General features: G+C 45.6%; 1 protein-coding gene across 2 annotated transcripts; it reads right to left on the bottom strand.

Annotated features, from left to right (window-relative positions):
• Nucleotides 1-1,178: 1,178 nt before the first annotated feature.
• On the bottom strand, nt 1,179-16,885 carry Mfap5 (microfibrillar associated protein 5). 2 transcript variants are annotated; one of them, NM_015776.3, is made up of 10 exons: nt 16,737-16,885; nt 16,069-16,128; nt 15,086-15,121; nt 9,858-9,890; nt 9,541-9,573; nt 8,541-8,576; nt 5,959-5,982; nt 4,431-4,518; nt 3,609-3,682; nt 1,179-2,150 (listed from the first exon to the last, which is right to left on the bottom strand). In NM_015776.3, the coding sequence occupies exons 2-10, from the start codon at nt 16,124-16,126 to the stop codon at nt 2,038-2,040; spliced, it is 495 nt and encodes a 164-aa protein (NP_056591.1). In that variant the 5' UTR covers nt 16,127-16,128; nt 16,737-16,885; the 3' UTR covers nt 1,179-2,037. The 2 variants fall into 2 exon arrangements, with proteins under 2 accessions (NP_056591.1, NP_001334363.1); NM_001347434.1 differs by lacking the exon at nt 8,541-8,576.
• Between the last annotated feature and the right edge of the window lie 9,151 nt (nt 16,886-26,036).

Genomic DNA, 26,036 nt, shown 5'->3' with positions numbered 1-26,036 from the left:
ATCTATATCCCAGCATATTTAACTCGGGAGGACGGTGCATGCTTAGGGTTTTTTTTTTCCAAGCTTTTTTCTCTAATCAGTTTTGCATACTCGGTAATTGAGTAAACTGAATTGCTTCTTAATAGTAAGACTTTGCCTCTTAGTTAGCTAAGTTCTAGCATAACTGTGGACTGCTTTGGGCGTCTTGGATGAAACAGACACGGTTATTGTGATTTGAACTGCATCTATATCTAGGCTTCAATCAATGTAAATAATGTGTTTATATCCAGAGAACCACAGAATCAAAACATCACACTAACAAACATTTAAACTGTTTGTTTGTGTTAAAGGTGAGGATGTTAATCTGGGATCCAAAAAGAGAAAAGCGTTATCTTAGGTGACACAGCTATCTATGTAGCTTACTCTACAGCGGGAGGATAAGCATGTGGTCTGTGGGTAGGTGTGGTAGCACACACCTGTAATCCCAGCAGGGGCTAAGGCAGGGGGACTGCCCAAAGCCAGGCTGCTCTGCCTAGTGAGTTTCACGCTGGTCAGACAGGGATAGATAGCAAGATCCCATCTCAAATAAAATAAAATAAAACGAAGTGAAATAAAATAATAAAATAAAATAAAATAAAATAAATCAGCAACAATGAAGAAAGTGTGCTGTCTGGGCATGGTGTTTCTGTCTCCTGTTCATGTAAAACATCAGGTAAACCGCCTGCCAGTGTGTTAAGGGTCAGCTAGAAGTGCTTTTGTTTATACCTCAAGCCAGGGTATATTCTAGGAGCCATTGCACGATACACTCTACAAACAAACCAGGTTAAGTAGAGACCACGTAGGAAGTCACGACTCCACAAAACCCCGGAAGGCCATGATGTCGCATGAGCGTGTGTGGTTGCTTTGTGGGCGTGGGCTGGTCCTCAGGCTGCCAGAAATGGATGAGGTGAGATTTGCTTTCCTTCCCTAATTCCTGACTAAACAACTTGCCCAAGAAATTATATTGGAAATTATGGGCCAAGTTTCATACCTGCTATAGCTTTCTTATTTCTGCCCCAGACTCTGAGTCTAGCAGGGACAGCATTTGGGGTCTTTCTGGATTGCCAGGTGAGTCTTGGTTCTCTTGGGAAATCTTCTGAGACAACAAATAAAAAAATGAAAATACAAAAAATAAAAATAAAACATGCCCGTGAGCTTTCTTTTTGCCTTTTAAAAAGTGATTTATTTTTATGTGTGTTTTCCACATGTATGTCTGTGTGACATATGCATGCAGTGCCCATGGATGCCAGAAAATATCTCAGGTCCTCTGGAACTAGACTTATGGGTGATTGTGAGCCACCATGTGGATGCTGGCTGGGAACTGAACCCAGGTCCTCTGGAAGAACATCCAGTGTTCTTAACCATTGAGCCATCTCTCTTGCCTCACCCACAACCTTCCCATCATGAAGACTTGCTGGGCAAAATTTAGGACAAGCCACGAAGCATGGTGAAAGTGAGTACAGAGGATATGTAAACAATGAGGAGTTAACCTAGGAAACTTCTAGAAGGAAGCTCTGTGGCTCGAGCCTCTGGCAAGCTCCTGTCTCTGGCATATTTAATAATTAAAATTATCTACTTAGGAGATAGGGGTATAGCTTAGTGATAGAGCATTGACTATTATATACGAGGCTCTGAGATCAATTCATAGCACCATTTAAAAAAAATATTAACCTAAAGGTTAGGTAAGTTTTCTGCCAACTGAGCCACGCACCCCAGCCCCTTTCTACTGCAGGAGCTGAATGTAGCTGAATGTATCTAAGTCAAGTGGCCATCCTTTATCCATCTTGTCTACAACACCAGAAATCAGCAAACCCGTGCCACAATATAGACAATGTATTGTCAGTACCGCAAAATGAGACAAACGTTACCAGCACCAGTGAAAATTAGAGTAGGGTAGGAAGCCGGGGCATTGCAAAGGGCTTAGTTTAAAAATACATGTCTACGGGACAGATGGCAGGGGTTGGAGGAGAAAGAATTTTCGATTCCTTCATCCACATTTTCTTCTTTCTTCCTTGGTGATCACAGACCATCGGGTCTCTGCAAATTCATATTTTCACAGGGAGGAAGTCGGAAGTAGTTGGAGCGCCGAAGTCGCCTTGGAGGCAGGCCTGCCATCTGCCGGCAAAGCTCATCTAGAGGAAAAGCAGAGCATTATGGGAAGATGCTGGACAGTAACAAAGGCTTTTGTTTTAAGGGAAGGAGAAGACGGACGATTCAGTGTGGTATAATGAAAATGAAGGAGGAAAAGATGCGGCTGAAGACCTCAGTGTTGCTCCTGGCTGGGTACTTGTCACTTTCTAGAAAGTGTCTAGCCTTCTCTAACCTTCTCCGAGCCTCGTTCTCCCTTTCTGTATGAAAGCATTCATTCCTGGCTTAACAGTGGGTCTGTGAGGGCTGAAATGAAGCTACCGGAGCAAAATTAGCTTCCTTGAAGTACCCAGCTCCCGGTTCCGTTCAGGTGGTGTATCTGCTAACTAGAAAAGTGAAGCCCGGTCACTTAGCCTGCATTTGGTTGTTTACAACAGCTAACTGCAGTAAATCCCCCGAGGTACTTGAAAGTGCCTAGAGTCCCAAACACTCAGAGTCAAAGGCAAGGTGCTTCCCTCGCAGGTGGCTTGCACAGAGCCAATGGGGAAAAGCAGCGAGTTTCCTTCTGCGAAGTCAACTACAGCTCTTACTCAGGAACCCAGAGCAAAGCCGGGGGCTGAGTCAAAGATGTCCCTGGCTGTGGTTGTTGACACTAACCACAGCAGCCGCTCGGGGCTGTCCGCGGGGAAGGTGAGAAATGTTTGTTCCCACCGTGCCACGGTCTGCAGCCACACATTTTGGAGCCTTGAAAAGTATTCTTTGAACATCTTCCCCACTTCCCTCTACCTTGGAGGCTTGATAATAGCAATGTAGATGGAATTTCCAGAGTTGTTGGAATGTTTATAATATAGCCACTCTCTAAACATCCTACCTGTCTTACTATGGATTCTATTCAAACTCTACTGTCTCCAAACATGTGTTCTTTGTAGAGCATATGACTGATGATCAACATGGCTATTGAGTCTATTATTTGTACTGGTGGCTTGGCTACTTCCAAAAGATGGCTTTTAAAACGGCCTGAGAGGGGCTAGAGAGGTGGCTCAGGAGTTAAGAGCACAGGCTGCTCTTGCAGAGAAGCCAGGTTCAGTTCCCAGCATCCACATGGTGGCTTACAACCATCTGTAACTTCAGTTCCAGGGTCCTTAATACCTTCCTCTGACCCCCCCCCCCCATGGATGTATGCATATGTGTATATACACACATATGAGCAAAAGGCTTATACACAAAAGACTTTTTACATCTAAACACCAAAGTTTTAAAACACCTTGAGCTTCAGGAAATTCTCTCTGTGGGAGAGTTGGGGGTTGCAGTCTGTCGGGGGAGGGATCTAGGCGTACCTAGTTAGGACTTAGTTTATTTAGTATAGCTTCTGATAGGGTCTGATGGAATACGTGGGGGGTGCCCAGCACCTCCTTAGGAACCAGACCTCAGGTCCAACAGCATCACACTCTATATACCTCTCATAATTGCCCTGCCCCCTGGCCAGCCAGCCGTCACCTTACCTTTCATAGCTTCATGTTCTTTACAGACGAGTCGGGAACAGATCTCATTATTGATGATGTACATGCGCCGTAAACTGTCATAGTCCCAAGGTCATGGTTAAGGAAGGAGACAGAGAAGGTGGTGAGAGGGTCTAGCCAGGGCACCTCTTCAATCCCTTATTCTCCACTGTCCTCCCTTTGTCTAGATTTTTCTTTTTTAAAAAATTTATTTATTTACTTATTTCAAATGTAGGAATGCTCTATCTGCATCGACACCTGCATGCCAGAAGAGGGCATCAGATCCCATTACAGATGGTTGTGAGCCACCATGTGGTTGCTGGGAATTGAACTTAGGGCCTCTGGAAGAGCAGCCAGTGTTCTTAACCGCTGAACCACCTCTCTAGCCCCTAGATTTTTTTTTCTTAAGTATATGATTTTTTGTTTTTAAATCTTTCCCTCGGCAGAATGTAGGAGATAGAGATGGTTTTAATGATAACAATAAAACAAAGGGAAGTATAGACTCCTCTGCTCAGTGGCACTTTGCACGCTTCACATCTTAGCTCCTGCCTGTTGCTTTGCACTTCAGAGCCTTCAGTTGGCTAGAGCATCTCTCGAGGTCTCTCTTCCTATAGCCCTCACCTCCACAGGCCTCTATTAGAATGTTTTGTGGATACTTCAACCCAGACTCCAGGCTCTAGGCAGCACCTTGGGGATGGCTAAAAAGGTTACACTAACAACCTCTGTCCCATCAAAGACTGCCATTCTGTGGAGAATATTCATTTGTTACTGACACAAGCGTTACCACCATGGAAGGTGCTCTCTGGGCATTCTGGGATCGCTTACCTGGTGAAGCAGGACTGGTGCACACACTGTCTGACTGGCCGATGGACAGAGTACAGTCTTGTACAAGCAAACTTCTCATCCCGGCACTCTGCTCAACACAAAATAATAGGAACGTCCAAATAGAAATAGCACAGGCATTAAAGATTAACGGTCTGCGTGAAGGGAGACAGGATGAAGATGGAGTAGTCATTGCAAAAACCAGTGTATTTTGGGGGCATGTCTCTCTTGCTTGCCAAAAACAGATGGAGAGGAAGCTAACTCACATGAAACTTAGGTAATTTCCTACCTGGAAGCAGAAGTAAGTAAAATAATCTTTGAGCAGTCATCTAGGAAAATAATCAGTCTTTCTAGGACTATTCAGGTATCAGCATGAAACATGATGCTGAAGTCTGATGGTCTCATTCTGAAGAATGAGAATTCTCAGGTACACCTCCCTTGCTCTGTTCTCAGCCATAGCTGCAGGTCAGAATTACCAGCAAGTTACAAGAACCCATCTTAACCATCATGTCCATGGTGACATGGAGTCTGCGGCAAACTGATTTATTTCCCAATTCATTAATCACCAAATAAAGCCCAAAGGTAGCGTAGGGAGAGGGTGGTTTGAGCACCAGTCAATGGTGGCTGCTTCTTTTCCCTGTGACTTTTAGGATAGAAGACCATTTATAAAAGAAAGAAGATGGATTTGGGGGAGTAAAGAGCCCAATACTCTTCAGAAAACAAGAAGACAAAGACTCTATAGGAAGAAAAGCTCAATAAATACATATATACAAATGATCACGCGGCTGGAGAGCTGGCTCAGCAGTTAACAGCATTGGCTGCTCTTCCTGAGGTCCTGAGCTCAATTCCCAGAACCTACAGGGCGGCTCACGTCTGTCTATAACCGTAGTCTCACGGGATCTGATGGCATCTCCTGGGATACATATGTACATGCAGACAAAACACCCATATACACAAAGTACAGAAGAAATAAATCTTGCCGAGTGGTGGTGGCGCACGCCTTTAATTAGGAGGCAGAGGCAGGTGAATTTCTGAGTTCAAGGCCAGCCTGGTCTACAGAGTGAGTTCCAGGACAGCCAGGGCTACACAGAAAAACCCAGTCTCAAAAAACAAAACACACACACAAAAAAAAACCCAACAACAACAAAAAAAAAATCTTAGAGAGACACAGACAGACAGAGAAATCCTGTCTTGAACAGCACATACCTCTGGCAGAGAGACTAGACAGACAGACAGACAGACAGACAGATACAGACACAGACACAGACAGAGAGACAGAGGCAGTGAGAGACAGACACAGATAGAGAGACAGAGACAGAGAATATCATAGGGCTGGAGAGATGGATTAGTAGTTAAGAATACTGGCTGCTATTCCAGGACTCTACATCTATTCACAGCACCCACTCCAGTGAATCTGACGCTATCCTCTGGTCTCCAAAAGTCCTGCCTGCATGTAGTACACAGACACACATTCAGACAAAACACCCATGCACATACAATGAATAAGTAAACACATAAATAATAACTATACCTGCAGTAGCATTTTTGTCACCAGCTGCGGATGGAAAGCAGAAATTTTATCCAGTTATTAACAATTCTACAAGTCATCAACTTTGTAACTACCATGTGGTTCACTCTGCTTGGAGCCAATCAGGATCCTCAGAAATAAGGAACAAAGGACTTAAGTACTCTTAGTAACTTCTAGAAGGAGTCCCACATCAGGCTGATTTCAGCTGCACAACAAAGAGACCTAAGAATTGAGATGGAATCCGGGCTTTCACCTTTCTCTAGTTGCAAGTTGAGAAATTTGTTGAATTAAAGTATCATTAGTGTATAGAAATCACAGTTTTGCGTGCCTAAATTTAACCCCAGCGCCCAGAGGCAGAGATGGGTGGATCTCTATGAGTTCAAGGCCAGTTTGGTCTGTACAGAGAGCTCCAGGGCAGCCAGGACTGCTAATGAGACCCTGCCTCAACAAAACCAAACAAATCTAGAACCTTTTTTTTTTCCACCCCAAGATATGGGAGGTCTCCCTATGCATCCCAGATTGGTGTCAAATTCCTGATTCTCCTGCCTGAGCCTCTCAGATGGCTGGGATCACACACAGGTACCACTATACTCAGCAGTACGTGAAAATTATTAGAAACACAAGGCAAAGGGCCTAGTACCCAGAAGACCTGCTCCTAGAGCTGAGCAGAGGAGACCGGTGCTCTGTAGAGCTTTTCCCCCAGACAAGGTCTCTTCTCTATGAGACGAGGTGCGGAATCACCGACTCTGATGAGAGGTTTGGGGTAAAGAATAGGAGGGGCCATGCTCATAGCCCAAACTGACTGATGCATATACTGATGTGTGCTTAGTTTACAGGAAGCAGTTCTGGGAGGACGTCCCTGGAAGAAGAAAGAAGAGCAAGGGGGGGGGGGGGGCGGATAACCACGTCTACTGCACGATTTCTTTCTTTTTTTATTTGAAAAAAAATTAAGGTTTGTTTTTATTTTATGTGAATGGGTGTTCTGCCAGCATGCGTAGCTGTATACCGCATGTGTGCAGTGCCTGAGGAGGCCAGAAGAGGGCACTGTACTCCCCCCACCCCCACCCCACCCCCACCCGGAGTACTGGCGTTAGAGATGGTTGTGAGCCACTATGTGCATGCTGAGACTAGAACCCAGGTCCCTTTAAGAGGTCTCAATCACTGAGCCATCCCTCCATCCCCCTACTGTATGTTTTCAGACACATTCCTGTGCTGATTAATTCCCAATTCTGTGTTTCTAATTCCGCCCTCGTTCCTGAAGCTCAGAGTACACAGGACTAACCGGTATCTTGCGTGGGTTATGGCCCTCTTGGGAGATTTTCTGAGTTCAAAAATTACCAGCTGGAGTTACTCTTCAGTTGAACAGCATCACCAGCCACCCAGCATGGCTGGGAACTGGCTGTCCTCATGGTCACCACACTGCTGACATTTCACTCCCATTTCATGTCCTCTGCTCAGGCCATCCTTTCCTAGGACTCCTGCTTCTGATATCCTGCCTGCTTGGGGTTAAATCCCTCGGCTTTCTGGCCCAAATCGGGAGCAGAAGTGGACTGGGGTAATGAAAATGGGGGGCGGGGGGGACGATCTTCCCCGTGCTCAAAACTGATTAAAACCTTCCCTTACCTAAGGCCTCCTCTCAGGCTTCCATTCCCACCCAAAGCCTTTACACTCACAGTTGCTAGTCCCCTCCTACCCATGTGATTGGCTCTCCCACTTGTCTTTCAAGGAAAACATCCAGTCAGTGGAACCCTGCAGCATACTCAAGAATACTTCCTGTCTCCCACAACTGCCCTTTGCTAAGCCCACTGACAATTCGCTTTTTGTGGAGCCCGTGGAGCCACACGGATCCTGTTGTCTATTGGACAGAAGATACCTGGTGGAAGAAATTCACTTTTGTTCGCTTCTAAGTTTATGACGCATGGCAGCTGGCTTTCAAAAACGCTGTTAAAAGCAACCTAGGAAGCTGGGTGTGATGGCACACACCTTTAATCCCGGAATCCGGGAGGCAGAGGCAGAGGCAGGCGGACCCCTGTGAATCTGAAATTAGTCTGGTCTACGGGGTGAGCTTCAGGCCAGCCAGGGCTACAGAGGAACATCCTTTCTCAAAACAAAACAAAAAGCAATAACCACCAAATACAACTTAGGGACAGGAAGGCAGTTCAGTGTGGAGCGCGTGTCTAGTGTGCACGAGGTCCATCTCCATCTCTAGGAACAGCAGCAAGAAGTCTAGCCTCTATCTTCTTTCCTTCCTTCCTAATTCTTGTTCTCTAAAAAGCCCAGTTTCCGCCATATGTCACCCTCTGCTTTGCCCTTCACTCTGGTTTGCACTTTTAAATCTTGCCTTTAACCAGTGAGGATTGGAAACATTGAAAGATCTCGTCTCGGCGTTTTGTATGTCAAACTGCACAATTCCTGCTTGCCAAGGTTCAAAACTGCCATGGATTACAAATAAATGACCGGAAAAGTGTATTATACAAACTGTAGATCTGTTTCAGATACTCCAGCAGCTGCCTTGCCTTCCGTACGGGCTTTGGGGAAAGCCCAGAGTGGCCCTGGTAGCCCTGGGATCCCGGATCTGAACTCACCTAGGTCATCTGTGGAAGGTGTGATATCAGCCAGAGCTGAAAAGGCACAAAACAGTAGGGTGTGAGAAGGGCCTTGAATTGCAAGGGAAAGGTGGAGCAATGTGAGGGAGCATGGGATATCAGGGCGGGTCAAGGTATACGCCCAGGGGGAGGGATTATTGGAAGTAATTGGGAACATTTTTGAATGAATATTACTGCTCTTAAACATACTTATATTTGCTGTGCAGTGGTGGCACACGCCTTTAATCCCAGCACTTGGGAGGCAGAGGCAGGTAGATTTCTAAATTTGAGGCCAGCCTGGTCTATAGAGTGAGTTCCAGGACAGCCAGGGCTAGACAGAGAAACCCTGTCTCGAAAACGCCATCCACCCCCTGAAAAATACCATACTTATCTTTAAAATACAGATCTCTCTTTTAAATATGCACTGATGGTTTGCTCACACACATGTCTGTGTGAAGGTATCAGTTTCCCTGGAACTAGAGCTACAGATGGTTATGAGCTGTGCTGGAACTGAACCTGGGTCCTCTGGAAGGACAGCCAGTGTTCTTAACTGCTGAGCCATCTGTCCAGCCCTGTACACCTCTAATTTTAGCTAGTCATGCACACTGTTCCCTCTTTTTATTTTATTTTACATTCATTTGTTTATTCTGTGTATGTGTTTGCCCACATGTACACAGATGTGCCTGCACATGTTACAACACATGAACGTGGAGGTCAGAGGACAATTTTGGAACGTCTGTTCTCTCCCTCTACCAATGTCAAATTAAGTTCCTTGGGCGTGGTAGCAAGCACCTTTCCATGCTGAAGCCACCTTGTCAGCCCTGCTTCCTGCTTTCAGATTACTAGCAAGCTTCTTTCTCTTTTTGATATTACTGCTAGCCTCTGATTCCACAACCGTGTACTTCCAGAGCTAGGAATACAGGGTTAACCCAGGAGCTGGAATAAATATCGTCACTATTCCAAGATCACACTGCTTCTTAAAAACTTTAGTAAACGTCACCTGTATCGTCTGTAGAGGGATCGTTCACCAGATCTGCAGAGACACAAACCAGGATGGGTGAAGAGTTAGGGTCAAAGCCACAGGACATGGGGCTGATTAGCTAAAGGAGAGAGGGCAGGGGTAAAGACAGCTGGACTCAGGCAAACCAGCCGCAGGGACTATCCCTGAGAGAAACAGAGGAGACAGCAAGGCTGGGCATGTTTGGACTGATGGTGGCCACAAGGGTGCTGTGTGACCTCTTCTCTGGACAGACGTCACCCTCAACCCTTTCCATCCCCAGTGGTAGTAGGTAAACACCGAGAAGCAGGCTGACTTACTAGGGTCGTCTGTGAATGTCTCAGGCACATCATCTGAAAAATAGAACAGATTTTTCTGGGCACCTCACCCTTCCACTTCTAATGAGCACAGCACCCAAGGCTCAGCTCTAAAGGCCCCATGGCTGCTTTTCTTTGCCTGCCTATCATAACTGAAATGGGCTTTTAGTGCTGCCCAGCCAGGGAGATTTGCCTTGCTAAGCTCCGCTGCAAAGAATCCTGTTGGCCACTTCAGCCTTTTCTTCAAGTCTGGAATACACTCCAAGTCTCTGAAAAAAGTGATTTATCCTCAAATACATAAACAAGTAAATAAGTAAAATGAAATGAAAAAATAAGTTAAACCATTAAACACAAATATCTCTAAATGACTAAGTAATTGGTGACATTTTTACAAAAAAAATTTTTTTTCTTTTTTTGAGGCAGGGTGTCAGGTAGTCCAGGCTGGTCTGCAACTCATTATGTACCAGAGAATGCCCTTGACCTCCTAATCCTAGTCTCTGACTCCAAATGCTGAGATAGTAAGCATGAGCCCCCACACCTGGTTGTGTGGTGTTGGGGATCGAATCTAGGGCTTGGCAGATTTGGTAAGCACCTTACCAGGTGGGCTACAGGTCCAGCCCTGAAGTATCTACTTAAAGCAAAATATCAGTGGCATTGTACTCACTTTTAGTTTTAGACAGGGTCTTGCTTGGAAGCCCAAGCTCACCTGAAACTCAAAATCCTCCTGCCTTAGTCTGCCAGATGCTGGGATTATAAGTGTCCCAGAGCTTTACACATGCTAAGCACGGCTTCTAACGTGCTGATGTGTATATTCTAATGTGTCTGGCTCAAAAAGTGTATATTTTTATTATACATGTTAAGGTGTACAATGTGATCTTTTGATATACACAAAGTGAAATAATTACTGTAATCAAGTAGTCAGATTAATGTACTCAGCTCCTTTGTATAGGAGGCAATAATGATATTTAAAATACTGTATTTAGGAAATATTCTACTTGTAGCTGTAGACCCACTTTTCCCCACTAGAGGACAGCAAATTCATGTAATTTGTCTTGGCCTCTTTCTTCTTTTTCTCATTTTCTCAAGCTTCCAATTCTAAATTAGATTTCCACCAACCCCCACCCCACCCCGCTTTAGTAATAGTTTCTTTAGAAAATGTTTATTAAGCCAGACGTGGTGACACTCACCCAAGGATTGCATAGTAAAAAAACCCAAAAACTGTCACCCATCTTCCAGAATGCTTTTTGGTTGGTTAATTGGATTTGTTTTCTTGTTTTTGAGATAGGGTGGCTCTATGTAGCTCTAGCCATCCAGGAACTCACTAGACTAGGCAGGCTGGCCTAGAACTTGCAAAGATCTTCCTGCTTATGCTGCTGCTATCACAGGTATGTGCCACTAAGCCTGGCCTCAGAATGTTTTAGAAAGGCAAAAGGTTACAGGACTCCTGAAAGTAATTAAAACAAACAAATAACAAACAAACAAACAAAACAAAACGTGCTTAAAGAGGCTAGAGCTGACACAGCCCTGCTGTGCTGTTCAGACTCCATCTCAGAACCAGAGTCATTTTTCAGATGTAAACTTTGGCTATGACAAAGCCATCTGAAGCCTCAGTGCAGTCTGAGGTCCTCCTTGGGAGCCAGTACTGAACTCTGAAAGTAAGGAGTTCTACATCTATCTCCATCTGGCCTTTGTGGGGCTCATGCCTGAAAACTCAACACTTGTGTGGTGTAGGCAGGAAGATCAGAAGTTCAGAGTCAGCTTATGAGATACACTGTATAAGAGGGAGTGGGGAGGGGGGAGGGAGGGAGAGAGGGAGGGAGTGAGGGAGGGAGGGAGGGAGGGAGAGAGAGAGAGAGAGAGAGAGAGAGAGAGAGAGAGAGAGAGAGAGGAGGGAAGGGGGGAGGAAGAGAAAGAGGGAGAGAGAGGAGAGAGGAAGAAGGAAGGAAGGAAAGGAGGGAGGGAGGGAGGAAGGAGGAAGGAAGGAAGGAAGGAAGGAAGGAAGGAAGGAAGGAAGGAAGGAAGGAAGAGCTGGCAAGAAACCTAAAATTCCACTTGTAGCTTAGGGGCTTATATTGGTTATTCCCCATTTTATGTCCAAGAATTACATGATGGAGAGATAAGTGCTCAGCAGTTTAGAGCACTTGGTTTTGGCTGAGGACCTGTGCGCAGTTCTCAGCACACACATGCTAGCTCACAACCATTTGTACTTCAGTTCCAGGGGATCCATTGGTTTTTGTTTTGCTTTTTGTTTTTATTCTTGTTTTGTTTTGTTCTGACCTCTGCGGGCCTGAGGCATACCCTTGGTGCCCAGACATTCACTCAAGACAAAGCATTCATAAACACAAAATAAATAAATGTAAAAAAAAAGTTTGTAGAGAGAAAGGGTTAACATACTTTACATTTGTATGAGTGTTTTATGGGCATGTGTGACTGTGCACCACATGTGTGCCCTATGCCAAGGAGGCCAGAAGAAAGCTTCGGATACACATACACACCCCCACCATCCCCCCACGTCCCCGAGAACTCATAGATCTCAGGCTGTCCTTGAACTCCCCATAACTCTTAGAGGCTGACCTGAATGACCACACTCAGTCCATGTCTATCTATTTCCAGGGACTATTTGAAAAGTCACTGACTGCATCGAAATAGTGGCTGTGAAGGGGAGGTTGGCCTTCCTCAGGGTGGACCTCAATCTTTCTGGATCCAGCCTCAAGAGGCCAGGCCACATTCCAGTCTACACAGAAAAGCAATGAGGTCACAGTGAGGCAGTTGGGAGTGTGTGATGGCTGGCAGTGAGACTGCAGGGCTGGCTCCCCAGTGTCTGGAGCAATCTCAGTTTGAAGAACTTTTTATGAACAACCATCTAAATGTCCCCTTAGGGCTGAAAAGTCTCTGAAAAGGAATATCAGGACAGTTGCCCCAGAACTCTGCTGGAAAGTCACAGCCCGGGACCCGACCCTAACCAGCTTAGAGAAGCCAGCTAAGGTGTCAGGTCAGCTTTTAGTGCCGCTAAAATCTGTGGGCTCAGACACTCAGATCAGAGTATAATGGTAAAAGAAAGGGGAAAGGCTTTTCGTTCCTTTTTTCTTTTCTTTTATGTCTCACTGCATAATCTTGGTCTTGGATTGAAACTCCTTATATAGACCAAGATAGCTAGGGACTCAAAGATCCACCTACCTTTGCCCTCCTGGGTGCTGGGATTATAGGCGTGGGTCACCACCACCCAGCTTTGTGTTTTGTTTTTGCCTTTCAAGACAGGTTTCTCTGTGTAACCCTGGCTGTACTGGAACTCACTTGATAGACCAGGCTGGCCTCAGATTCAGCAATCCACTTGCCTCTGGCTCCCGAGTGTTGGGACTAAAGGCGTGCACCACCACTGCCTGGCTCAACTGGCATTTTAAAAATGAATGAAGATCGGTCTATCAGAATGCACTGTGCTTTGCAAGTATATATCATTATATAATGTTTCTGTTTTACATATGGTCCTAATATGTATTTATTGCTGTATGTACTGGTACAAAAGTTTAAAATATAGAGACAAGGGCTGGAGAGATGGCTCAGTGGTTAAGAGCACTGGCTGTTCTTCCAGAGGTCCTGAGTTCAAATCCCAGCAACCACATGGTGGCTCTGTAATAAGATCTGATGCCCTCTTCTGGTATATCTGAATACAGTTACAGTGTACTTATATATAACAAATAAATAAATCTTTTACAAATATATATAGAGATAAGATAGCTGTGAAGGTGCACTGCCTTTAATCCCAGCACTTGGGAGGCAGAGGCAGGTGGATCTCTATGAGTTAGAGGCCAGCCTGGTTTACAAAATGAATTCTAGGACAGCCAGGGCTCCACAGAGAAATTCTAAAAAGAGAGAGAGGGAGAGAGGGAGAGAGAGAGAGAGAGAGAGAGAGAGAGAGAGAGAGAGAGAGAGAGAGAGAGAGAGAGAGAGAGAGCGCCTGGGATCACTGTCCACCCTGTCATTGCATCCGAGTTTTCTGATGTTGTATGATAGAACAGTGCTTTCTGTAGACTGAATGTGCAGTCAGTGGTAGAGCATTCTCCTAGCATTTCTGTGGCTCTGGGTGCAATTCTTGGTATCACAAAATGTAATAAAAAATATAGCAGAATTACTTGGTCAGTAAGCAAAGAAAGAGGTGTAGGGGATGTAGCTCAGTTGTAAGGCTCTTGCCTAAGGTTTAAAGACCTGGGTTCAGTTCTCAAGATTGCAGATAATAAAACAGGCATGGTAGGACACACATTTAATCCCAGCACTTGGGAGGCAGAGGCAGGTAGATCTCTGAGTTTGAAGCCGGCCTGGTCTACAGAGTGAGTTCCAGTACAGCCAGGGCTATGCAGAGAAACCCTGTCTCCAAAACCAAAAAAAAAAAAAAAAAAAAAAATCTCCAAATGAACAAACAAAAAAAGATCGCAGATAATAATATAGTAATAATGTTTCCTATAAGGATTGATTTGTGTTGTCTTGAATGGGGTAAAAAAAAAAAATGTGCAGAGGAGAGCAAAAGGAAGAGGCTGGCAAGAAAGCATCTTAGCACAGATGTTTCAGTGAGACCGAAAAAGGAGACCAGGTTTATGAATGGGATGATGGGATTGTGGGTACTACTGAAGGGGATTGTGGGTACTACTGAAGGGGATTGTGGGTACTACTGAAGGGGATTGTGGGTACTACTGAAGGGGATTGTGGGTACTACTGAAGGGGATTGTGGGTACTACTGAAGTTGATTCCACGTTTCACACCTTGCCAGTGTAGCTCTCTGTTCTAGAACAGATTTGTTTGTTTGGTTGGTTTGGTTGTATTTTGAGACAGGGTTTCTCTGTGTAGCCCTGGCTGTCTTGGAAGTCACTCTGTAGACCAGGCCAGCTTTGAACTCAGAGATCCTCCTGCCTGTGCTGAGTGTTGGGATTAAAGGCATGTGCCACCACCACCTGGCAAAATGTGTATAGCCCAGGCTGGCCTCAAACCCATGATCTCCCTGCCTCTGTCAGCAAATCCTACTAGCATGGGCCACTACAACCAGCTCTAGAATAGATTCTTGACTGTTTGTGTCTCATGAATCCCTGGCTGGCCCCGAACTCCATCTGCTTGCCTCTACTCCCTGAGTGCTGGGATTCAGGCATGTGTCATCTTGCCTGGCCCTAAAACAGATTCTCAGTACTGCTTTATGTAATCCTGGCAAGAACCCCAATTGAACCCATAAGGAAGACTTCACCTACCTCCGCGTTGACCACTGACCCCTAGGGGTAGCCAGTCTGTCAAAAAGAAAGAAAATGGATATAACTCCAACTTTCTCCACCACAACACTTTTATGAGATGAACCAGAATACAATGGAGATATTGTTGCATATCGTCTTTGTGATTTGTCTTTGTCCCTATATATTTCCACACAAGAGCACAAGGCTATGCACAAAACTAACCAAGCATTAGAAACCACGCAACAAAGACAAGTTATGGAGCACAAAGCCCACTGTTGCTCTGCCCTGACTCAGGTCCCCCTCTTGATCTCATTCCCAAGAAGGGCCACAGAGGAACCCGGCAGGCTCTTTAGCGTGTCCTGCCCGGGCCCACAGCCCCTGAATCAGCTGCACCACTGGGCAAGCCAATTGTGGGATTGCATCTGGCAGAAAGAGGAGGGGGAATACAGTAGCGTTTCTTCAGCATCCAAGATTGCTTTCTATAGCCAATCCTTTAGCTGGATTCTATGCTACCTGCGACGACTGCACTCCTTTTGTGCGTACACGTAGCATATACTTCCATCATGTATGTAAATCTTTGTGCGTCCGCCGGAGCAAGTGTTAGGTGGTCTTTCCCTCAAGGGGCTTAAGGGGATCCAGTTTCCCGTATGGTGGTCTCTGTAGGTGTATGTAACTTCTTGTTCCTTTGGTATTTGCTGAGTCATATATCAATATGCAACTCTTTTCTAGGGATTAATAAGTGCTTGTATTGTAATTTCACATCATCTTAACCACCCTTAAGTCCGAGGCTAGCTCTCACCACCTGCAAACTCTCACCTTTGTGTCAACACAAGACATCTCTTGCCACGCCCCTTCAGTCTCAACCTCCCATCTAACCCATAGCCCAATGCCACGCCCCTTCACTCTCAGCCCCACCCCCATCTAACCCATAGATAACCCCATGGGCATGGAGAACCAAGAATCTGATGTGTTAGGGAAAGAAGAGTCAAGACAGAAAGACTCACCAGAGGGGATGCTGATTGCCAAGACAAGCAGCAAGGCCTTCTGCCCCAAGAACAGCATATCTAGGAGATGGGTGGAGGATGGGAGAGAAGCAGAGACCATGATGCCGAGAGATAGCAACATCTCACGTCTGGCTTGCATCCCCCTCTCCCATTTTCACTCCGGAAACCTTGCTTTCTTTGTACAGCTCAAACCCTTCCTTTTCTCTCATCCGACATTCATGTCCCTCTGACTGTCACGACCATCATTCTACAGAAAATATCTTTTTAAATTTGAGTTGTTTAGTTATGCTACCCAGGCTGGTCTTGAACTCCTGGACTCGCTTCACTTCCCCCACCCTCCACCCCTGCCACCCCACCGCCACCCCACTCTTCTCAATCCACCACCTTTTAGCTTGGAATGCAGGCATGTAACAAGGAGGGAGGACCTTTGGTATTCTAATTAAGGCATCCTTGGCCCTGCCCCATAGCCTCTTTCACTCCTAATATCTAAGCTACCTTTGGTGCATCTGTGTCTTTTCCAATATCATCTGCTGATCTCGGTGTTCCTTCTCCTTTGAGTTCCCCACATAATGGAGAGGGCTCAATTCTAAGTTAGGGACATTCTCCACCCTTTAGCACACACATGCACACACAGACATTCTCAATGTATAGTTTTGTAAACAACTCACTGTCTACAGAGCTGCGATCTGTCTGCCGGTGGCCTCTGGCTGCTGAGTGTGTCCGTCCTTCTCACGCTTCTCTGCTGTTCTACTTGGGCTGGAGAATAAGATGAACACAGCCACACCCTTGGAAAGACTTCACATTTGGCCTATTCTAAAACAATGAAGGGGGGGGGCAGAGCAAAGAGGGAGAGAGGGAGGAAGGAAGGGAGGGAGGGGAAGAGAGAGAGAGAGAGAGAGAGAGAGAGAGAGAGAGAGAGAGAGAGAGAGAGGCGTAGAAAGCAGTGTTACAATAAGGCTGGAATGAGAAGGGAGATGGGAATTTGCAGTCACTCACACCCTCATTCCAAAGGTTATGACCACACTGGAGAGGGAGCTCACTGCTCCCTCGAAGGGCCAGGGCCGGCCCAACATCTGCTCTCCTTTCATCAGTCCACTTTCCCTGTCACTGCTGGGCTCAGCTTGCCTTTCTGCCTCGGGTTCCTGTCCCCCCCAAGCATGCTCCCCCTAATCTCACTGGACTCTGTCTCTGTCTCTCTGTCTGTCTGTCTCTCTCTCTCTCTGGCATTCTTCTCTATTTGAATCATTACTCGTTTCCCTCTCTTCCCCTTTCTTCCCTCTTCCCCTGTGTCCACCCCTCCCTGCTTCCTCCTTTCCTTTGTATGAGTTAGGGTTGCCCAGGTTGGACAGGCTGACTGCAAACTCCCTATGCTGCTGGTGGTGTAAGGATGTGCTTGCATGTCTGATCCTCCTGCCTCTATTTCCCAGGCATGGGGCGCTTTGCCTAGTTTGTGGAGTGCTGGGGATTAAACCCAGGGCTCCATGCCGGCCAAACCAGCATCCTAATGAGATACATTGCAAGCCTCTGTCTTCCTGGCTGGCCTGGAGCTGGTCATATAGCCCAGGCTAGCCTCCAACTGTGGTTATCTTGAGCTTTCCATGTAGTGGGATTATAGGCTTACACTACCAAGTCCCTGGTCTTCGTGGGTTTGATATTTTATTTAGCACCTAATTTACAAGTTTCTACTAATACAACTTCGTGTTTAAAAGATTAAGAATCTTCCTTTTTACATTTGAACCATCCTAACACTAAACATCTTCTAAAAACAAAACAAAACAAAACAAAACTTTCACTTGAAAAACAACAATGAGAAGACAGCTGAAACAAACCAGAACTTCCTTTCATACAGGTAACATGAGGGCCTAATTCACTTTTCCTTTTAAAAGCTTCTGAAGACAGCAGGGTCTTTAATCTCAGCACTTGGGAAGCAGAGGCAGTTGGATTTCTGAGTTCAAAGCCAGCGTGGTCTACAGAGTGAGCTCCGGGACAGCCAGGGCTACACAGAGAAACCCTGTCTCAAAAACAAAACAAAACAAAACAAACAAAAAAGAGGGGTGGGGGGTGGGGGAAGGCCTTGGACTGAGCATGGCAAAGTGGCAGCACTCAGGAGGCAGAGGCAGGAGGATGTGAGGCCACCTTGGTCTGCTGTTGAAGTTTGGTCTGTTGCCGTGTATTGTAAATCTAAATTCTGTACCAAAAGGTTTAGGCCTATGAGTGGTGGCTTCTCCGGTTCACAAGCTTTTGTTGCGCAAACCTTGCTCCTTAATTTAAGACTTTTGGTTAAATAAAATTGGCTACAGTCAATTACTGGAGGGATTACAGGTAGGTGGGTTTGGGGTTACCTGGTTCGAGAAGAGAGGAGAGGCGAGGAGGAGAAGGAGGAGGAAGGACTGGGAGAGAGAAGGAGAGGGGAGATGGAACATGAGCACTTGGCCAGGAGAAACAGCAAGTATTTGGGGTACACCACTAGGGAGGTAGCCAGGTCTACCTAGTTAGAAGTGTCTTCCATGGTGGCCTTGTTTGGTGTGACTTAACTTTAGCTTTGCTTTCTCTTCCTCAAGAAGTGTTGTCAGGATGTGTGTCCTGGGATAGAGGGTTGTTTCTCTACAAACTTTTTTGTAGGCTGGATACTATCAGACATATCAATTTGTTTTCTTTTTTGAGACAGGGTCTTTCTACTCAGCCCTGGATGTCCTGGAACTCTCTAGGTAGACCAAACTGTTTTTGAACTCCCAGAGATCCTCTTGTCTCTGCTTCTCAAGTGCTGAGACTAAAGGTGTGCACCCCAATGATAGCACAGTAAATATTGGTCTGTTATATGCTCTGTACAAAGTTTCTCTCATCGGAATATTTGATATTTGATCCTTATCGTCTAGCTGTTCTTTTATGTCATAAAGAGCGTCACCAGTTGGGAAACCTTTAATATAAACATGGGTTTCTTTGTTTGTTTGTTGTTTGTTTAATGTCATTTTTATACTTATCAGTCACTTCAGGGAAGAATCCGTTTGGAGATCTTCTGATTTTAGTTGTTTGCACTGACTTCTGTGAGTTTTGCCCTAGATTTGCTCAGTGCTTGCAAGATTAAAGTCATTGTCACATTAAAGTATAGAACTCACTCTAGACCAGGCTGGCCTTGAACTCAGAGATCTACCTGCCTTTTCCTCCAAAGTTCTGAGATTAAAATCATTCGCCACCACCATCCAGTTTTTTGTTTCTTTGTTTGTTTGTTTTTAAGATAGGGTGTCAAGCCGGTTGACTCTAATGGTACATGCATTAATCTCAGCACTAAGGAGGCAAAACAGGCAGATCTCTGTGAGTTTGAGGACAGCGTTGTCTAAGTGGGTTCCAGGACAGCCAGGGCTACACAGAGAAACACTGTCTCGAAAAACAAACAGAAAGGGTATGTTGTCACTATGTAGCCCTGACTGGCCAGGAACTCCTGCCTGGGCTTTCCCGAATGCTGGGATAAAGGAGTGTTCCACCCTACCCAACACCAAGGTCTAGTCTTTGTTACTTTCTTGATTTTTCCCATTGAAATAACAACTTAGTCTCACATCCAAGAGTGAAAAACTATCACTTGAGATCTGCCCAAGAGAAAGGCTGAGTGCTTTGGCTTATAAAAAGTTGAGGCATTTACAAGTTTCCAAACCCTTTTCAAATATGGAGGAGCTCCACTAGAGAAGGTGGCAGCTAATCTTATCTTTGGTTTTGTGGTTTTTTGATATTGTTGTTTGTTTTGAGACAGGGTCTCACTATAGTAACTCTGCTAGCCTGAAACTCCATACGTAGACTAGGCTGACCTCGAACTCACAGAAATCTGCCTCTGGTTTTGTTTATACTGGTGTTATGAATCTTGGGTTTTGGAATATCAATGACAAAGTGTCACAGGAAGCCTTCCAAAACTGAGAAGCAAGGTTACTCACTTGTCTTGACTTATTTCTGTCTATTCCCACCACCACCACCCCCTCAGATCATGTAATAGGCAGACATCATTCTGTCTGATCTGGTCATTTGAATGGACTTTTATTTGCCTTTTCTGCTGGCCAGTTTTATGTCAGCTTAATATATGAATGAGTGAGTCATTTGGGAAAGGGGACTCTCAACTGAGAAAATACCCCTGTAAGATCCACCACTAGGCAAGTCTATGTAGTGCGTTTTCTTAGTGGAAGGGTCCAGCCTATTGAAGATAGTGCCACCGCTGGGCTGGTGATCCTGGGTGCTATAAGAAAGCAGATTGAGTAAGCCAGTAAGCAGCACTCCTCTATGGCTTCTGCATCAGCTCTTGTCTTGACGTTCCGGCCTTGCCTGAGTAGCTGCCCTGTCTCCTTCAGTGATGAACTTTTTATTATCTGAAGTGTAGCCTGGAATAAACCGTTTCTTCTCCCAGTTGCCTTTGGCTACTGTGTTTCATCGGGGCAATAGAAACCTTGTCTAAAACACTCCTGTCATCAAGAAAGTTCTTAAGCACACCAATTATGGATAAACTTGACATACTGGCAGGTTTTGTGTGTCAACTTGAAACAATCAAGAGTCATTAAAGAGAAAGGAGCCTCAGTTGAAGAAATGCTTTCATGAGATCTAGCTGAAGGGCACTTTCTCAATTAGTGTGATTGATGGGGGAGAGTCCATGTAGTCTCCCCTCCCGCCAGCCTTAATGGTTCCACTGTTTACACCTGGATGGAGCTTGCTGCTCAATTGTTCTGCCACACCCACTGCTAGAACCTGCTGCTTTGCTGTTCGGAGCCATACACGTGGTCACCCTGCTACTGGTCCCCAGGACTATTTGGCAGGAATCGGCTCCCCCCTTCCCCTCCTTCATAACTGCGTGTTGATATAGTAAAATTGAGCTTTGATCAGAGTTGGTTTTGACTTGGCTCCGTTCTTTCTTCTGTCTGTTTAGTTCCTCTCTTTCAGCCCGAGCTGCCATCTCAGTTGAACCATTCCTCTCGAGCTGCTGGTTGGCCCGCAACAAGTCCAGCCTATTGTGGGTGATGCCACCCCTGGGTTGGTGGCCCTGGATTCTATAAGAAAGCTGGCTGAGCAAGCCATGGGAAGCAAGCCAGTAAGCAGCACCCCTCCATGGCCTCTGTATCAGCTCATACCTCCAGGTTCCAGCCCCGATTGAATTCCTGTCCTGACTTCCTCCAATGATGGATTATGATCTGGAAATCCTAGCCAAATAAACACTTTTCTCCCCAACTTGCTTTTTGGTCATGGTGTGCCATTACAGAAGTAGTAACCCTGCTATAATGTCACTGACAGTCCTCTGTGTGCACATTATGACTTCTTTGATGAGCTAGTGAGAGGGGAGTGCAGAGACAGCCTAGGAGGGAAGAAGGAATAAATGTGAAAGGGAGGGGAGGAGATGGGTGGGTCAGCCTAGTAGGGAGGAAGGGAAACAACCAAAATAATCAGGAGAAAATGCTGACACACTCCATAAGCCCCCTCATACTCCCTAGAGAGTTAAGAAACCACCCAGATTTAGTGCCTCCAGCAAACCTGCCTATTAGACCCAGTTCTTGCTGGTGGCCCTGTCTGGAGTTCCTTTTCGCTACTCCATACATGGCAGAGGCTGGACAACAGAAGTGATTCTGGTCTGGGGAAAGTCAGGAAGGAAGAGGTGTGGATGAGGAAGAAATGGGAGTAGATGCAAAACAGATCTAAGGCGTTGCGCAGAGCCCAGTGAACAATCCTGTTTCCCCTCAGACAGATGAGAAAACTGAACCCAAGCCAATCATCTGGCGGAGCCGGCGATGACCTCAGTATGCTGGCCTACCCAGAGGCAACAGTTGAGGAGAGCCTCCCCAGACTGTAGGAGGGGGTGCCGTCCCCAGGTCCCTGAAGGAAGTCTGAGGCGGGGGCAGTGAAAACAAGAACAAAATGTTCAGAACAAGGCTGTGAGAGAGGGCTCCCAAAGAGGAGTGAGCACCTTAGGAGATAGGAGAGGTGGGCAAGGGAGAAAGAAGATCTGAAAGCACCATATGCTGTTTGGCTGAATAGACATCTGGGGATCTAGTTTGTGGGCTGGTGAGAGGATAAGGCACGAAGGGCATGTGCTGCCATGTCTGAAGACCTCAGGTAGATCCTAGGACCCAGATCCTGAAAGCACACGAACAACTCCTGAAAGTTGTTCTCTCCCATATATGCACACACTTCTGTGCTCCTGTATATACATGCACTCGAACACACCTACACACACACACACACACACCTACACACACACACCTACACACACACACACACACACACACACACACACACACATTAAAAAAACCAATTTTTGGGGCTGGTGAGATGGCTCAGTGGGTAAGAGCACCAACTGCTCTTCCAAAGGTCCTGAGTTTAAATCCCAGCAACCACATGGTGGCTTACAACAACCATCCGTAATGAGATCTGACGCCCTCTTCTGGAGTATCTGAAGACAGCTACAGTGTACACACATATAATAAATAAAGAAACAAATCTTTAAAAAAACCTTTTTTTGAGTCATGGTCTCTCATCATTATGTTGACCTGGGTGTCCTGGGACCATATTGAAGTCCATGTTGGCCTCAAGCCCACCAAGGTCCACCTGCCTCTGCCTGCAGAGTTCTAGGTCCTGGGCCACCATACCCAATTCTAAGGGTTGTTTGTTTGTCTGTTTTTTGTTTTTTGTTTTTTGTTTTTTTGAGACAGGATTTCTCTGTGTAGCCCTGGCTGTCCTGGAACTCACTCTGTAGACCAGACTGTCCTTGAACTCAGAAATCCGCCTGCCTCTGCCTCCCAAGTGCTGAGACTGAAGGCATGGGCCACCACTGCCTGACTCTAAGGCATTTTTTAGTCCATTTTGTCTTGAGCCTTTGATCCCAGCACTGATGAAGTGATGCAGGTGGATTTTGGAGGGTTTGGGGACATTGTGGGTGGTCTACATGTTTAGGGAGTCCCAGGCAAGGCTAATCAGCATTATATATAGTGTGACCCTATCTTAACAACAAAACAAACAAATATCCAAACAAATATCCAGTTTATGCCTGTACTCCATAACAGAACTCTGTCTCAGTTAAAAAAAAAAAAACCAAAAAAAAAAAAAAAACAAAATTACTAAAAATACAAAAATCCAGTTTTAAGCTAGTTTCATTACTTTCTGGTAACCCCCTTTCTTCTTTCTTCCTGGTTACCCCTCTTTTTCATTTGTTTTCAAGGCCCAAGGTTTTATCTCCAGGTTTGGGAGCGTCAAGTTCGTTGTTTTATTATACTACCAATGTGTCGTTTGGTTACTTCAAGTCAGTTGCTATGAGTTTTTTGTTTGTTTATTTCAATGTTTTTTGTTGTTACTTTTTAAAAAATTTGCATGTATGGGTGTTTTGTTTGTGTGTTAGCCTGTGTACCTGGTGTGTACCTAGTACCTGGCAAGGCCAGAAAAGGGTTTCATAGTCTGTTGAACTGGGGTTACAGACGGTTGTGAGCCACCGTGTGGGTGCTGGGAATTGAATCCAGGACCTTAGTTAACCACTGAATCATTTCTCGGGCCCCTTCAGAAACTTTTAAAAATTTTATCTATTTATTATATATGAGTACACTGTAGCTGTCTTCAAACACTCCATAAGAGGGCGTCAGATCTCATTACAGATGGTTGTGAGCCACCATGAGGTTGCTGGAATTTGAACTCAGGACCTTCGGAGGAGCAGTCAGTGCTCTTAACCACTGAGCCATCTCTCCAGCCCCCCCACCCCTTTTTTAAGGATAATTTTGCCTCTCCTTTTTCAGAGCTCAGGACTGAATCCTCGTTAGGCACGGAATCTACCAGTGAGCTAAATCCCCATCCCTTGGTTATCTAAAGTCAGAATTAGCAGCAATGACCAGCAATGAGTGAATGGTATCTAGGGAGTGTGTGTGTCCCAAGTGAGCATCATGTGTGTGACTGTGCATCATGTGTGTGTGAGTGCAAGTATGCTGTGACACAGAGTGTGTCTCCTTCTAGTCTATTCCAGGGATCGATATCAGATCATGTGGCTCCTACCCACTGAGTCATCTCACTGTGGCATGTCTCTTTGTCATCTTAAAATTCCATATTCCTAACGAGATATAGCCAACTGGAAGCCATGGTGAGCCAGAAGAATCACAATGAATTTAAAGTTAGTCTGGGCTACAACAGAGAAATCCCCATTATATTAGAGACGTGACTCTGCATCTGGTCGTAGGCTTCCCAGTAGCATTTATGGTAGTGAGCAGAAGGGGGCACTAGGATTTCCTAAGCGTTCGGGGTTTCTGGGAGTGGGAAGCAGGGGAGCTATCTTTGATTTCCTTCTTAGACGATTAAACCACAGGTTTCTGGTAATAAACTACCAGGGTTTGGAGATGTGCATCTCATCCCAGATGTGTACCTGTGCATCTGGACCTCATACATGTGTGTGATGGGTAATCCTCACACACAGACCCACCGGAAACCCTCCCTGCCCAGAAACAGAATCAACTCCAGTAACCTGTACTGCAGTCTTGCTTGGTGACTTAGAAGCCTGGTTCACCTTGACGAGGCTGCTTCTCTGGGGCAACCATCGTCTTCTTGCACCTGGAAATCTGAACAGATTGCTGGTGTGAGGTTACAACAGGAATAAGCTTTTTGTTGTTGTTGTCTCTTTTGAGACTAATTTTATTGCTGAGCCCAGGTTAGCCTGGCACTCAGGACCCTCCTGCCTCAGCTTTCCAAGTGCTAGAATTACTGTCACATGCCACCACACCCCATGTAAGCCTAGACTGCTCTGAGGTTCTCTCTGGCCCTGGGGAAGAAATCTTTGGACATCAGATCATCCTTCCATCCCACACTGGCTGGCTCTCTGTCTGGGAAAGAACATTTTCCAGTAAAACGAACCCTCCATTGGATGGACTGGCCAATGTAACTATGGCTTAATAGAGGCAACGTCTATTTGAGTCACTCAGGAAATGTTTCATTTAAAGAGAGTACCACTGAGGATGGGTGAAACGCAAAGAGAGAAAAAGGAGGCAGAGATGGGAGTTGGCCCGAAAGCTGGCTTTATTCCTTTGTTTATTGGCCTATAAAGAATACACCCATTAGCAGAGGGTCACTGGGCAAATGTACAGAAACATTACTACAGTCCGATCCAGTGAAATTAAATCCAGGGGCTAAATACACACAAAAAAATTCCCTTAAAAGGCAGGGAAAGACAGACAAATTATACGAGGCGGGGTAGAGGGGAAGGAGGGGGAGTGGTGTGTGTCCAGCCATGAAGTAAGAGTCCAATGTAAGGTTAGAATTAGGTGCCAGCACACATATGTCCTCAGAAAACCTGGGTTACAGATTTTTTTTGTCCATCAAAGCTTAGCCTAGGCTGTCCCATCCCCCAAAACCATTTCTGGTCCCCTCTGTGTTTCTACCCAGCTAACTTTGTTTATTTATAAAACCTCCTCCTTTTCATTAAATTCTTTCCCTTATCTCGAATCTCCATTAGGTTGAGAGTCCCTGGATGGCAACCTTACTCATTCCTGGCTGACATAATAGCTGGCACCTGAGGGCTCGAGCCCTGACTGAATTAAACTGAGCTGGAGGCTTGCAATGCTTACTTCAAATACTCAAAGTCTTAGGCAAATGCAGAGGGTAGAGGTTAATGTCTCAGGGAAGCAGTGATTTGAGACGATGTGGGGAGATCACAAGTGGAATAAGTAGCTAATGTGTGAAGTGGTAAGAAGCCAACAGACCAAAAGGAGTGGAGAGGTTAGGCAACTGCTATATTAGAAGCAAAGGAATTTTGTCAGTGAGGTTGCAGAATCATTTCGTGTAAGACATACAATTTAGCTAGATAAGATAATGATCGCTTAGAATCCTAGCACTCGGGACAATGAAACAAGAGGATCACTAGGTTCTAGGCCACTCAGATCCAGTCTCAAAGAAAGCAACATAAAACTGATCAACCCACCAACTCCCAAACTCTCAACAATATGAAAAACTGTAAGCAGTTCTGATAAAGCTGGCAA

This window comes from Mus musculus, chromosome 6 (genome assembly GCF_000001635.26).
Source record: "Mus musculus strain C57BL/6J chromosome 6, GRCm38.p6 C57BL/6J".
Taxonomy (NCBI): domain Eukaryota; kingdom Metazoa; phylum Chordata; class Mammalia; order Rodentia; family Muridae; genus Mus; species Mus musculus.
This window is presented reverse-complemented; position numbering and strand designations above follow the sequence as displayed.

Excerpts from the sequence above, each read along its gene's own strand:
- Mfap5 (NM_015776.3), bottom strand. The coding sequence starts at position 16,126 with ATGCTGTTCTTGGGGCAGAAGGCCTTGCTGCTTGTCTTGGCAATCAGC. Across the intron at positions 8,577-9,540 it reads TCCCTCTACAGACGATACAG|CTCTGGCTGATATCACACCT; the intron begins GTGACGTTTACT and ends GTGCCTTTTCAG. Across the intron at positions 3,683-4,430 it reads CACCAGTCCTGCTTCACCAG|TTTACGGCGCATGTACATCA; the intron begins GTAAGCGATCCC and ends GGACTATGACAG.